Below are 15694 nucleotides of genomic sequence, written 5' to 3'. Positions count from 1 at the left end.
TTTTTAAGTGTCAAAGTGATTTGAATTTTACACGCTCTCAGAAAAGGAATCTAGAAGATATTTTCTTCCAAGCAGAAAAAAGGAAAAAGTCTCTTTAACCAAGTCTAGAAGACAATTATGAAAATCCACATATGAATTCCAAACACGCTTAGACTTGCCCAAGCCTACTTCTGAATTTTCACACCTGCCACAGAAACAGTTCCCCAGATTATTCCACGACTTCTGCACTTTCCCCAGTTCTGACATCATGCAAAACACTGAGCAGCTACACACAAAGCCTTCCTTTAACTTCAGGCAAACATCTCTTGATAGTGAAAGATCCTTTCTCTAGTTCGCATTGTAGTATTTCCTGAGGAGTAAGGATCTTGCAAGGACGCTCTTCGTGCGGTGTGCAGTACTACTGAGATGGTTTGGAGCTGTTTTCTACAACTAGAGCATTTGCAAGGATTTGCAACATCTCCCCACCAGATGCGACAGCTCACACACTGATGGATGTATCGTTCGCAGAAATAGATTTGGTGTAGTACATTCTGTTTACAATCAGAATCAAAGTACATTAGAGAAGAAGGATAAGTCTTAATGCTAGATAGTAATCAAAATTGTGCAAATACCCCAGAAATCAGTTTCAGTAAAGACTGTGATGCATTAACACAAAGTTAAAAACAAAACACCCACCTCAAAAACTGTTGTTTAGAGTAAGTGAATGATAGTAAAAATATGAAAAAACTCTCTTAGTGAAATTACTCGTGGTTTGTTTGGCAGGCATGTAGCATTGGTATCTTGAACTAACATCTTGGCTACAATTCAGTGGCAGGGATTTTCATAAATTTGTGGCTTTTTTCCTTGTTCTTTAAAAACATGAATGCAATTCATTACAGATAGAACATTTCTCAAAATATTATGAAGGAATGTAAAACTTAAAGGGACCTCAAGGAATCATTTAGTCCATTTTCTTCATCTGAGGTGAGAGTTTTGAGAAAGGGACATATCCTTCCTGACAGAAGTAAGAAACTCCATGGCTTCTCTCTTTTGCTAAAACACTGTGCAATAACACCTAATTTAAATTATCTCTGCTGCAAATTAGAATAAATTCTGCCCTTTCCTTTCTCCAACTGATGTAAAAACCAACTGATAACAGTCCTTTCAGTAACCAGCTCTTACACGGTGGAAAATTTATCAGTTTAGTTGTCTTTTTTTCTAGGCTAAAAAGCCTTACTCCTTCAGTTTTTCCTCAAAGATCATAGTCTTCATCTTCTTACTCTTCTTGTTGTACTTGCACATTAATATATTGCTATACATAAAACTTACTCAGTGGTAGATACATAGACACACAGAGTTCTCCTTTTCCTCTGAAGTCTACAAGAACTTAAGTCTGCTTTATACAACTGCCAATTAAAGAGCAGTTTCCAAGTTAAACAGTAATGGAATTTTTATTAGTAGCAACAAGCAAAAAAAAAAAATACAAAGTTATTGAAATGCTGCAAGCAAAGCACAACAGCTATCAATAAACCAAAGAGCATTTCATCAGCTGCACAAAGCATTATGGGAAACCATTTGTTGCTCTGCATGCATATATAATCCTGCTATTATTTCACATAGCAGAGCTAGTTAATTAATGAAATCACTTCTCCACCCATAAACTTTGGCTAAACCTTCCCTCTCTGGTCCCCTCTTCTGTAGTATACAGTGCAATACGAGCTTCTACTATAGAGTATGTCTACACTAGCAGTATTCATTTTAACCAGACACATATCATTAAATTATTGCTTGAATACCAAATTTGCAATTTTTTAAATTAAAAATGCTCCCAGAGGCAAGGGGTTTCCTATTTACAGTCACAGCAGTAAGCCAGCACGTAGCTTCATAACTCTTTTACTGGCAGCCTGCTATACTGCCAATGCTGTGATTCACGAAGATAACAAGAAACAAATAATGGTCGTTGCAAGATACTTCTCATCAATTTAGCCAATCCAAATGTCTCCAAAAACTAATGGATAACAACAGATGAACACTTCTGTCCTTTTGTAATTACTTAAAATAGAGGAAGATTTGAAGCAACATAAAAATAGAGTTATTTCAAGGTTAGTTTTCCTAACGGTCTGATTGCATCCTACCAAGCAACTAGTCCAAGAAGAGAATAAAACAGGGGGTTCTATGTTCAGATGAAACTACTCAAAACCTGCAAGGCTCAATGTGTTGCACACTCTGAACTTGATTAAGTCTACAAGAGTCAATAACCTCATCACAAACACTGCTCTATCACGTTGTCCTAAGCTGTCTCAAGAGGTTTGGAAGTAGAACAGAACCATACCTGTAAGCAGGATGTAAAACCCAAGAGATGGGACAGGGAAGGTTACACAAGTCATAAAACCGCATGCCCAACGTGCCATCTCACTCCACAGTCCACTATTTTTGAAGTTACATAAATACAAATCCATGAAGGGACAATATTACTAAGACGACATGTGGTAACAACCTCCCTTATGCTTTCCACAATGAAACAACCCAACAAAAATCAATCACTGTAAGAGCATAAAAAATTTTATTTCATCATTGCACCAGCTGAATGACCAACTGAATACAAAGTTATTGTCCCATCACCACTACTTCAAGACAGCACCTCACACCTTTTCTTCTCCAGCTGTGACCTTCCTGGCAACATTCTCAACAACTTAATAATATCCTAATACAGAGTAAAAATCACCAAATGCAAAATCAGATACAGAATAAGCCTGACAGCATGGGGTTGCCCCTCCACTTTTTTTTTTTTTTGCGTCTGTTTTTAATAACTGCAGAATTAATAGGAGTCAGAAAACCCACTGGCAAAAAGTGCATTTTCTTCATTGCTTAAGTAATGCCTGCGGATTCAACATCAACACAAAAATAGTTCATCAGCTACTATACTGGTTCTTCCCCGACTCCACAGCAATTATGTGATTTAGTGAGTCAAACCGGCAGAAAATTAATTAGTTTAGCTGCTCAAACAGGCTTTCTGCAGAGCTGGAGATGCCAATTCCAATTGGCCGGTGCCAATAATCACAAAGTTATTTTTCCCATTAGAAGAATCCCTTTGTCTGTTAGAACAAAATTCACGCAAATCAACCGCAGACTGTCAAAAACCTAAAGTCCAGCCAGATAATTAAAACCCAAGGCCACCTATCTCCAGAATCAAAGAAGCCATTTACCACCCAAGAAGACCTACCTCCAGAATCAAAGAAGCCATTTACCCTAAATTGAAAATGCTGATATGGTAGGTAAAGAGCAATATCAAAGTTAGGGCAAAGGTGCCTTTTTAAAACAGTTTTTAGGGTATACTGCATGCTGTACAACCATAAGTTGTTTTCAGATATCAGTTGCCAGTTCAAAAGTTGTACGAAAATTTTGCTATTTTGGTGAAACTTCCTTATCGTAAAGTTTTTTGTTCTTTTTGGTGACCACCTCATAGATTGGTTATATCAACTTGTAATATTTTCAAGTGCTTACATAAGTTTGCTCAGTTCAGCTGAGCTTACACCAGACATCCATTTCTTGGACTGAAAAAATGAATTAAGTGCTTTATCTGCAATCAGTTCATTAGCACTTAATTAACACTCATTTGTTCACACTTCTAAGGTACATTCTCAGCTATTTTTCATGTCTAGTTGCTCCCTTAACGGTAGATTATTACATGGCAAACTTCCATTTGCAAGATTACTTAGCTCATATATGTAAACCATAAAGTACAATATATACAATACATACTTGTATTAATTTTCACTTACCTGGGTCAACTAAAGCTTTATTAAATATTTCTTTAAGTTTTCTACTCTTCACATTCCTGCCTTGTGCAAGGTTACGGTACATCTCATAGCCTATTATCATCACGCCTCCTTCATCTTGCCAACGCTGGAGCATATAGCTTCTCTCTTGAGGGCGTTTCACAGTTGCTAGTTCACAGACCTTTCAAAGGAGGAAAAACATGGTTGAATTTCTCTTAAAATACTGACGTACTGGTGTAACTTTTAAATACCTAAGACTTATTAATGCAAGTAGATTTTTCACATAAAGTGCATTCCTTAGCCTGTATTTTGAGTGGTGGAGCTTCCCAATTATGTAAACCGTTATTTCACTTTTAAGAAATCTTCTTAAGCTTTATACCTCTAGTTTTTCATCATCTTCAAAACCTTCTTGCCATTTTTCAAACTCATTCAACCAGTTCAAGGCAGTGTTCAGTGGACACACTACCAGAGCTGTCCGAAAATCCAGCTTGTCACACAGCAAGACTGTGTGAAGAAAACTTACTACCTGCAAGAGGAAAAAACAGACAAAATGCCAAATAAAACACCGAGTATTAAACACTAGGAAAGATACATATAAGTATATATTTACATATAAAACCTACCAACAGCAGTCTTGTTCAAACATTCTTTTTCTGTTTGTTAAACAACTAGCTGCTTAAAATTTAATACACGTGTATTTTGGAAGTCATACACTTATTACTCTGGGTTACAGAGCTGCATACATCCTTCACGTACTGAGATACACGCAGTTTTGAATTGCGCCGGATAGCTGAACAATTTCATAAATAAGGAACCTTCCCTCTACATTTCACCAATCATTTTCATAAACTAAAAATTTCTGTTAGGTCATTTTTAAGCTTTCTCCCATTACTTGCCCCAAACATTAAATAAGTTCACCTCTTTGGAGTTCATAAATGTATCAACTCTCTTGAAAGTGAACTTCAGTTTTAATCAATGTTTCCAGTTTTTCAATATTCTGGCAAATTCTCTCCAAAGAGCTCTGAAGCAGGTTATTGAAATGCTTTCCGTGCATTCACCCTGTAGCCAGACTGGCTGTATGCTGGATATGATAACACCTCCTTGAGGCTTGGGAAAAGGATTTAAATCTTTTGATGTCACTCAGCGTTTCTGCTGGGCTGCCTGTTTTTGAGCAGTACCAAATAAATACAGGACTAGAAGTAACCTGTAAAAACTCAAGAGCAGGAGTGTCAGGGATCCCATGGCAGCTCTGGCTCTCACATCGGACTTTTAATGGTGAAGACCGCACTCTAACCCACAGCACTGTACAACACCCGGAAAGTTCTTTCCGGATCAAACCTTGGTATCTGGCCACTCTGATTTAATACGTTGTTCAAAGTAAGTTCAAACTGCATGACTATGCTTGGAACACTGGGCAGCAAACTGCTTTTAGATGCTGCAATACGAAAGGAATTACTAGTGGGTTTGCTATCGAGACAAAAGCATCTCATGGTCAGATGCAAAAACTACCCATGAAGGCTAATCACAAAAGTCCGACGTCCTGGAGAGCCAGCAAGTCCCTAATTGCCATATTTCCATCATCTTTTACTAACATTCTTCTCTGCAGTTTGCAAAAAACTCATCCCTGATTTAGGTCTTTTAAGAGCTAAACAACGAATGGCATTACAGGGTACAGTAGAAGGACTGGCAAATGACCACATAAGGAAAAAAATAACTATACCTAAGCTACAAAAACTGGCCATAAAAATACTTGATACATATTTGTAACTATGGCTTTCCTGGATTATCAAGAAATTACAGCCAAAACGAATGTCATGAACACATCTGGATCACATATAAAAATACCTTCTGCTGTGAAATATTTCATCAAAGTATATAGTATATCAAGTGTACAAAGTCACCTAGACTGCACTGTTGCAATAAAGCACAACAGTTCTGCAAAACTTTGCAAATCTCCAGTGAAAGGTGTAATTAACTCCTGAAGAACCAGAACACCTCAGCTAGAATTAAGCATGTAAAAAGATACTCTTCAAAGGTCATTTTCAAAGTGTGTATGAAAGTCCTCTTCTATAGGACTGTAGATTGTCAAAATATGGTGTCTGTCACCCCAACTGCCATAAACAAAGCAGAGCTATATACACTGGAGGTCTTAAAAACATACCATCCAGGTGCTGTGCACCACAACCAACCAAGGTTAGAGCTTGCTTTACCTAAACAATACATACAGTGAATGACCACAGTCCCTCTGATCATCTACAGCTCTGTGGTACCCCAAAATCAGAAAACCACAAACCCCAAGCCCCCCCCTTGATTCTCTCGAGCCTGTTCTTTGCAGAGGACTCTAAGGGATCTAAAGAATCTGAAGACGTTGCGCCAGCCTAAGCGCTCCATGGCTATATCCTGCAAATCGCAGGTCAAGAAAGGAGATGGACAGGATCAGAAAGTCCTAAATATAATTTGTCTGAATTACGTCAGAGGAGAGCAGGATCTGGTATTTCTCATGTAACTTCACCTTTTGAAGAATCCTGGGTAGCAATGGTTTAGAGGGAAGACACAAGGATATGGAAGCCATCTGACCCGGTAAGGCATAGCTAATGCCAGCAAAGAATAACAGGTACCTCCTGCTAGATTCCCTCTGAAGATTTTCTCTTGGAGCATGTTTCACGTTTCTAAAAACAGTAACAGAAGGCTTCAAGCCAAGCCAAGCCTGCTATCTAGCAGCATCCAGGTGTGCTGACTATGCCAAACACCAACTAGCCAGGCAGATGTGGGCACGAGAGAGTAAATGCTACTGAGACACCTCATTCCAAACATACAGGTGCAACACACACTAACTGCTTATCAACGGGATCTTACAGCATTTTGTTTGCTAAGTGCCTAATAAATCGTAAAGCTGGCTGTTCTCACCTGCAGACTATGAATCCCAGCTACGGCACAGAAATGTTGCGACATCTTTCACACAGCTTGGAATTCCAGTACGTCGATATACTGACCTCGCTAGGAATGAACAGATCTTGAGCCTTCAGGGCAGGTGACAGGGCTTCCCAATCCAAAGGGGAAGCTTCTACCACAACTGACCAAGATGGAAGAGGATGGTGAAATGGCATTTCCTCACAGACGCTTTGAGGATGCCATCCTCACTGTAGGAAGAAAATAACCTCTTTGAGAACCATCATCACCACGCTGAAGAGACGGCACTCAGGGGAATGAGTAAAGCGCATCCATATTTGGAGCATGTGAAGAAAGAATTCAGAATGAAGTGCTGTGCAAGTGCTGGCCACTAACGTGATCTAGACTTGCTGCTCACAAACTCACCAGAGCACTAGGCAGATCTCCAGCCAAGTGACTTTATCGCCAAGAACCGCTCCTGGCACAGGAAGGCCCTGATTGATCCCGAGTTGAAATCAGTTCTAATCAATTCCAATGTCTGCAGAAGCTGCAAGTTAGATTTCTAATGATTCAGCTCAAGCCAGAGATCAAAAAAGTTCACAGTAATTCATTTTGCTAGCCAGTTGTCCTGATAAAGATATGAGAGTATCTCCCTCCTCCAGAAGTGAGGAAAGCATCAATGAAGGCCAACGACAGGGAGACCGAAGTGGCCCTGCTTTCATGAGCACAGATAAGGTTGTTATCCTCCCTTCTTCTTCAGAGTTCTCAAAAATTTCCCTTTCTCTTTCCCAGAATCAGAGGGAAAGGTTCTTCTGTCAAATGACTTCTGCTAAAGGAATTCTTGGGAACAGACCAGGCAGCTGAGCACCACAAGACGGGCAACTCAGCACAGTTCTTTGCTCACAGTATTTGCGGTGATGCTCCATCTGGCTCAATGCAAACCCAAAATTTATGAAGACAGATCGACACTTGGGAACAAGCAAGCACACAAGGAATTCAACGCTCTACCCTGAAAAGGTCCCAGCATGAGTACTGAGATGCAGGGAATTCAAGAAAACTGGTTTTGATCTTTTACCTCTTGCGAAGGTCAAGGGCATAAGCTTCTCCTGAGGCCTGCAATGATTATAAGAGGCCCAAGAAAAAGAGCTATGAGCACCATTTTACAGCAACTGTTTGTTTGGGTGATCGGTTTCAGAAGAAACATTTTAAGATGGGGATTGAGCTTCCAATTTTAAAGACTAATAGAAATGGTAAGACTAATAGAAATGTTCACCGTGCAACTTTCAACATGGCAGAAGAGCCACTTGTATCAGACCAAGAAATATGGAAATTTTATTTTTTTTTTTTTTAAAGAAATGCTACAACATTCTGTTTTAAAGATTTTTACAAAGCAGTCTTCAGCAGTGTAAAGGCGAAGGTACATGCACTGAAGTGACAACGAAGGCTTGAACCTGAAGATTTCAGGAAGCAAAGAATTGTAAAGCCAAAGAAAAGAAATAAAGAAGTGAAAAAGGGGTTGAAAGTATGCCCTATAGTTAACTGCCAAGGCAACAAAAGTTTCTGGTCTTAATAGTTTGTGATGCACAAGGACCCCAAAATATGAATGTACATATGGACAACTACTGAAATAGAAAACAAATGCCCCCTGTCCCTCAACCCAAAAGAGTCTAAACTGTAGCAAAATATGGTTTATATTAAAACACAGAGCATCTGACTTTAGACATTACAAGTCTGGCATAAAAAAAACCCCAAACCTGGTAAACCTCTACTTTATCAATACAACAAATAAACTGAAAAACTGCTGAGGAAAATAACCAATTTAAGGAGCAACACATGAATGAAGAAGACAGTAAAAAACACAACCTGCTTAAGAGTATTAAACTGTCTTGGAGACATAGGTTCCTGAAGCCTGTATCCTACTAGCTGTATTTTCTTGTTCTGAGTTGCAAGCGAGCTACACATCACTTACAATTAAATATGACCGTTTCACATGAATATCAACGATTACCTAATTTAATTTTAGATATTTTAAAAGCAGAGAAAGCACAAGCGCGTATCAGAACTTTCACAGCTGTATACAAAACACAACTTCTTTCTCAAGACCTCTTTACAAAACATCTTCTTCAAGCAACCCTCATTGAGTCACTGCCTAGGAAACAGTAAGTTGTACTATGTTCTGAAAGTCATTAAAATTGCCTTTTGCTGGATCAGCTTTTGAGAGCAAGCTACAGACAAGAAAACAAGACGACTTTTGTTTCTTACCTGTAATGTTTTCCCCAGACCCATACAGTGAGCAAGAATACATCCAGAACCAGGAGATGTCTTTGTTTTTTTTACAGATTCACAACAGCAATCCCACATGAACTGAACACCTGAAGAAAATTATTGAAAATGTTCTTATTAAATATTCATTTTATTAAAGTTCACCTGATAGGAGACAGGTGTGATCACTATAACATCATGATAACTCTTAGAAAAGCAGCACTCAGGCTAATTATTGATTCATTCCTGTCCAATGGGTTGTACATGGGATAATCTTTGTCTTGAACTTAATTTATATTCAGTTTTCACTGAAGATGTGGCAACTGGATTACAAAATATTACTGTGGAGATGACTGCGATCTTGGGGACAGGGAGAACAGGGGAGACAGAATGAAAAGTGATAAGGACTTAATGAAAAACGATCTTGGTAAATTAGCAAAGTCATCTGAAACCAACTAGAAGAAATTCTGCCAAGACAGATCAAATGTGAAGTTCTATGCTTCAAGAGGGAAAAAAAAAATCAAGTAAGAACTGTGACAGCTGAAAAAGGAAATATATGCTACATAACAAAATGCATTAACAACATGAGGGTCTGCTGGGTGATTTTTTTTTTGTTCTTTGCAATGTTTTTACTGGGGAGTTGTATTCTATACTATACTCAACACAGATGAGGCTTCGACTTGACTGCTCTGTCTGTCTGGTTCAGGGCACCTCCCCTTAAGAGCTGAAGCAAGTCCAGAAGTTTCTTACTAAAATGGAAATGATGTAGATTATGAACTTTGAGGAAAATTTAAAACAACAGAATGAGCTGTGAAGAAAATTATCATTGGTTGTACTCCTTTTCTCCTTCTTCACTAGAAACAGAATATGGAAGGAAGTTGGCTTGATTTGCAGACATGTCAGGTATCAGAAAAAAAAAATTCTGTTGAGAAAGCCAGGAAAATACTGCGAGATTTTTAAATCTTCACTGAAAACTGTAAAAAGTGAATATACTAATTCCTCAATAGAATGCTAAACATATATTTGATTCTACCTTAGTGTGGAGAATTAGATGATTCTGAGGACTCTTATAACTTTACATTTCTAGAGTTCTTTGCTTGTAAAACAGAACTATGTATTGCTGACCTCATTTACATTTGTTCAGATGTTCCAAAAATAAAATATTAAACCTGACATTCTGGCGTTAGCCTGCCAAGGAGTATTTTCTTATGATTCAAATTCAGGTTGCATGAAGTGCTGTGCCAGTGAAGGGGAAAAAAAATTTAAAAAATTAAAACTCTCTTTCCTTACCATCTACTTGGTGTGGTTTCAGTCTGGTAACTATATTCCTGTGAACCTGCACTAATGGTTCTTTGGTTTCTTCATCTTCATCTAAAACCAGCTTAGTTGTAATGGGACATTTCAGAGGTGAAGCATCTTCTATCTCTATCACCTATAAGCAGAAATGGCATCATAGGAATACTTCACACGTGAATACTACCAAGCATTTGACAGACACTAGCTTTAGCAAAATTGGAAGTCATTATTTGTTTAGTAAAGAGAAACCTTAAATTCTTTACTATGCATTACAACCTACTTTGGAAGAGTGCTTTTCCCCATGGAAAGTAAAGCAGTAGGCAGCTGAAACAGCTTTCTACAGACCTCAGTAGTCTTAAATAAAACTTACCAATGTTAACCTGCAGGAAACTACAAAGAAAACTTGTGACTTACAAGGCTACATCTAAGCACTTTTAAAATTACTTATCCAATTAAACTGAGGTAGAACTATGTTGTCTTAAACATCATCAACAGTTCAACTTCGTAGCATTTTGCAAAGACAACAGAACATACCTCTCTCAATTTCTCTCTCTCCCGTTCTCTTTCTGCTATACGTTTTCTTCTTTCTTCTTCTTCTTTAAGTGCATTTTGTGTTTCTGTTCTAAGCTTATCATCTTTAATAATTTTCCTTATTTTCTTCCTGCCTTTTCCGGGAGATTTTGAATCGTCATTGTCCTCATCCTCAGAATTACTCTATTACAAATTAAATAAATCAAGCATTAGCAAGAAAATTATGGCACAGACCATCAAATCCTTCATTTTTAGACTAGCTCACAAAAATTTTTATACACACAGGTGGAGTTTAGCTCTTAAGACACTTTTTTAAAAAAAATAAATTAGCCAGCATGACAAAAGAAGTGCCACCTTAACTATAATGTATTCTGAGATATTAAAGATAAGCCCAGCTGTGCAAAGGCAGCACTGAAGGTACTGTTATCATTTGATACTAACTAATGACTATTAATAAAGACCTATTTTTCTGTTCCAGTGGTGCTAGATCAGATCAGCTATCACCTACTCCACACAGGAAAAGAAACTCTAATACTAGGAAAGCCTTAAACTACTATTTGTGTCATCTTCTACATTTAGTTTAAAAATTCCATTTACTTAAAAGATACCATGCATCTTTAATCAAGATCTAAACAGGAAATGGTTTTAGTTAAATGCAATGGTTTTTTCTCCATAATGGTGCCATGTTACAAATTTTAGCACTGAATTAACACTGAGAAAAGTTATAATTTTTTAGTGTACTTTGTACACAGCCGTTGGAGATACCCAAGTCCCTAAGCAGTTGGCAGAAGAGACAGGAACTCCTTTTCCCATTTATTAATTCAAAACACAATATAGTACCTTATTGTTGTTTTCACTTGAAGAATCCTCTTGAACCTTTATACGCCTTCGTTTCTTTTTCTGTTTGTAACTCCGCTGGTTTTCTTCCGCCTCAGCTTTCTTGGTAGATCTATAAAAAAAATAAGGTAGTATTACTGATTAACAATAATAAATCATTGCCTCACTGAAAAGCAATGATTAAAAAAAGTACATGAACTACATGGCTAATTAACAGAATATATACTCCTTTGTGCAATCAGGGGTTTACTATCAAATACCTTCCTACCCCTCAACTCACTGAACATACGTAGCAACCATCTATTCCAGACAACACTGAAGAACCTCAGAATTGTTAAGTACTAGTTTTCTACTGCAATCCACCATTCCTCAATGGACACTGACGTATTTGGCATTAAAACGCCCATTTTTTGTTAATCTTGTTTTCGTACTGGCTCATCAAATTGCTGTGTACCACATACTGTGGTAAAAATTCAAACTTCTCACATTTGCTGCAAAGTTAATTAGTAGATGCCAAATTACAGCAAGTAGCACCAAAGGTTTTAAGGACTGATCCAAAGTCTTTAACTTTTACCATCTCACTGCCTAAACTGCACTATTAAAAACCAAAAAACCAAACACAGGATAAGCATAGTTAAGTTTTATTTATACCTTGTTCTTGGACGTTGGTCGTCTTCAGACTCACTGACTTCTTCACTAACTGCAGATTCATGAAACTCAGAGTCATTTGAATCATCGCTGCTCACTTTAAAAATAAAGTATGATTTCACGTTGAATATTATTACAAAGTTTGCAACATTACGTATCTTCTAATTACACAATGAACTGTTTAAGATGAACAAGCACTGTAAAAGTTCATTTCAGGCAGTATAGGAGCCACTAACTATACTAATAAGAAGCAACAGGAATATAAGGGGTACAGAGTAGAAAAGCTTAACATGTAAGCACTAAGCGAGTCCTGCTAGACAGCATATCATGCCAACAAGCCTTCAGGTCTCTATGCAGGAATACATGTAAGTATAGTTTGCAAGAAGATGACGGAAAGCATTATATTAGAAAGTGTCCAAAGACAGTGGGTGAGGAGGAGAGAACCCAATGGGGAACAGAACAACAGAAAACAAAAAGATGATTTTTAGCTAAACAGAAGCTTTTGTTTCAAATGTTTTAGATGTCATTTTATAACCATACCTCACAATTCATGCAAACAACGCTTATTTACTAACAACATATGCAATTATATTACTGTATTTATGGCTTGAGGTTTATTCAGGTAATGCAAGACAATTAAAAATACATCTAAACTAGCAGCATTAGCTAATACTTCTGTAACTACTTTTAGGGGCCATCATTGGCATTTATAGGTAATCAAGACCAGCACACCCTTTAGCGCCTTTATAATTTCAATTTCACCTGGAACACAGTGGAAAGCTTAACTGTTTTATGAATAACAAGGCTTAAAACAAGGATTGTTCTTCATACGTGGGGAAATGTACTATTAATAACATAAGGCTCAAAAACAGCGAGCTGAAATAAAGTACATAGTTCTACTGGAGACTCACTAGTGAACTTAAAAGACATGATTAAAAAATCCTGAGAATTAGTCTGGCTGCATCTTATTTGCATGTTGCCGGTGTAATTTACTTTTCTTGAAAGAAACGCTGTGGAACACCGCAAAAGATGCCTGGCATTACTGCAACACTAAGAACAGGAAAGTACTTATGTCCACGGGCCACAAAACGCTATCGGCATCTACACCGGCCAACGTGGCAGTAAGCATTTCTCTTTACTATCGCTCCCCTCCTCTGCTCAAAATGAGTAAATGCAAAGGGCTGACAGATTCTTTGTTCTTGCATGCAACAGTGAAAATGAAAAATCAAAGTCAAGCATCATTTTGCAGTGCCATCTGGTGTTCAACTGAAGTTGGTGACATTTAAATTCTAGAATGGAGAAATTTCTGATGCACAAGGGCTTACTAACAGCCCAAGGTAAAGAGAGAAATTACACAAAGGAGAAGATTTATTCTCACAAATTAGACATACAGGGCTTGCCTCTGTTATTGAAAATTAATATTCTAAGACTCAACAAGATTAATCCAATTCAGAGGATACAATAAGTGGAGAGAGTTGCATTTATATTCAACACTTTGATAAATAGTTTTATTTAAACACAGACAAGAGAATTCTAGATTTAATACACAAGGAAGTTTGTACAGAGATTTTCAAATTATGGCATTTCAGATCTCCATTCTGATGTCCTTTGGACTTATTTTACAGAAGCGCATACTTGTTGTGACAAGAAATGTTTGGATTATTTACCTTTCCTTCTATTTCTGCGCTTCCCTTCTTTTTTGTCTTTTCGTTTCACCTTTTTTTCTTCACCAGATTCTCCATCACTCACTGTCAGCTTGTGCCGCAGCAGCCTATGTCTGTATCTTGGCTTCTTTGACTCTTCTTCCTCTGAATCCGATTCAGAATTATCCTCCTTTTCATTCACTTCTGTCAGAGATAAGAGTCAGTACAACACGCACAGTGGTCATTTTTTTCTTACTTACATCTGGCTAGAATTAAAAATCTAAATTAATTTAGGTTAAATTCTGTGCTTTTCCAGGAAATTACAGACAACAACATATTGTCGTTCCCTCGAATTTTAGGTATTTTATGCTGCCTGAACACTTGGAGAATCTTTCCAATGACTGTATGTTAGTCAAATGCATGATTATTCCTCACAAATCCCTAGAACTTCTGAACTGGTTACAAAGATCAGACTACTAACAAAAAAATACACTTACAGAAGAGTAAAAGAGATTATAATCCTCATGTCCATATACATTGGCCTCTATCCGGCAACTACGTATCAACATCAATGATATTTTTTTATTGAAAACTGAAGAAATTTTAATGATTATAATTTTCCCAAATGACCTTTGAAATTACGACGGGCGCTGCAGCACCACTTTTTCCCAGGCGCTTTTTGGTGCTCACCATCATCTCCCGTGTTTTCATTTTGCTTTCCAGTTTTCTTTTTCCCTTCATCCGATTCATCATCTGAAGATGCATTCTCATCAGAGGAGAGATTGGCTTTGATTTCTTCTAAAAGCATTTTCTTGGCAATTCTTTGAAGTAAAACAGAAAAAACTATTTATTCCATTGTTCAAGGAAATCTATGAATGATAAGTGTAACCCTATACCATTCAGAACTTCAAAAAAAGGGTTGAAAGCTGAACAAAAAAAGACATGATGAAAGTCATTGTGGTAAGACAGGATATATCAGCAAAAATCTCATGTTAAATGTAACAGGTTAACTTGCTTTTAGAAAGCAAATCTATATAATGCTTCTTTAAAAAAGGAAGTTTCATGCTTTACAGCAAGACTAGAGATAGCTATAAAATGTACAAACCTAAACATTTCATTTTATTCATGGTCTATTTGGATGGCCTTTTGTCGGTTCTGGGATAGGCACCTATACGAATTCTAACCGTAACAGGAACGTGAAGGTGCTGCAGATCAAATTGTAATGCTCACATCATCCCCTCCAAAAATGGTTATCACGCTTACTCGATTTAAATCAATGAGATTAATTTCCTGAGGCATTGAATCTACTCAACTAGTGTCTACGTGAACAGTAATAGTTTTAAAAGCAGCGTATCACTGAGCGCAGGTTTAAAAGAAGAAAAAGATTACTGCAATATGCATTAACTCACAGCTTAAAAAAATAAAAATAAAACAAAAAGAATGCATTATCCTATTTCTACATAGCTTGCCTCCAACTGTGTTACCATTCTAATTGCCTGGGCCCACCCTACTGCAAAAGAGATGCTGTAGTAATTGAAGCCACTCACAATGTCTCAAGACGAAGTGATATTAAGTGCCTCAGGGGAAAAAAAACCCACACTGAATCCTTCACATAACTACAAGCACTTGCCTTAGAGCAACTATAGTTTTAAAAAAAAAAAAGTATACACACACACAATAAGTTTCATCAAACATTACGGGACCTGAACTTCAAAGAAAAATTATGATTTTATTTCCTGTTCCACAAACTGTTTGCGCAGCTTCTTACAGGTTCGTTTCAGCACAAGAATGTTTTCCACTAATGCACTGAAGTTACTATGGGAAAATAAT

At 37.4% G+C, this 15694-nt stretch overlaps 1 protein-coding gene across 11 annotated transcripts in view; it reads right to left on the bottom strand.

Moving 5' to 3' along the window:
* ATRX (ATRX chromatin remodeler) overlaps window positions 1–15694 on the bottom strand; it is an 84200-nt gene that overhangs the window by 29277 nt on the left and 39229 nt on the right. For 8 of the 11 annotated variants that reach the window (XM_054839980.1, XM_054839991.1, XM_054839988.1 and 5 more), the window contains 9 exons: window positions 14495–14685; window positions 13889–14068; window positions 12225–12318; window positions 11577–11685; window positions 10740–10919; window positions 10200–10341; window positions 8910–9019; window positions 4138–4284; window positions 3762–3939 (listed from right to left, as the gene is read on the bottom strand). In XM_054839980.1, the coding sequence (XP_054695955.1) occupies window positions 3762–3939; window positions 4138–4284; window positions 8910–9019; window positions 10200–10341; window positions 10740–10919; window positions 11577–11685; window positions 12225–12318; window positions 13889–14068; window positions 14495–14685 (1331 nt within the window). The remainder of the gene's footprint in view (window positions 1–3761; window positions 3940–4137; window positions 4285–8909; window positions 9020–10199; window positions 10342–10739; window positions 10920–11576; window positions 11686–12224; window positions 12319–13888; window positions 14069–14494; window positions 14686–15694) is intronic. The other 3 variants (XM_054839981.1, XM_054839987.1, XM_054839982.1) reach the window with 2 other exon arrangements.

Source organism: Grus americana, chromosome 12, assembly GCF_028858705.1.
Source record: "Grus americana isolate bGruAme1 chromosome 12, bGruAme1.mat, whole genome shotgun sequence".
In the NCBI taxonomy this organism is placed as follows: Eukaryota; Metazoa; Chordata; class Aves; order Gruiformes; family Gruidae; genus Grus; species Grus americana.
The sequence above is the reverse complement of the archived record's forward strand: the minus strand, read 5'-3'. Positions and strand labels throughout refer to the sequence as shown.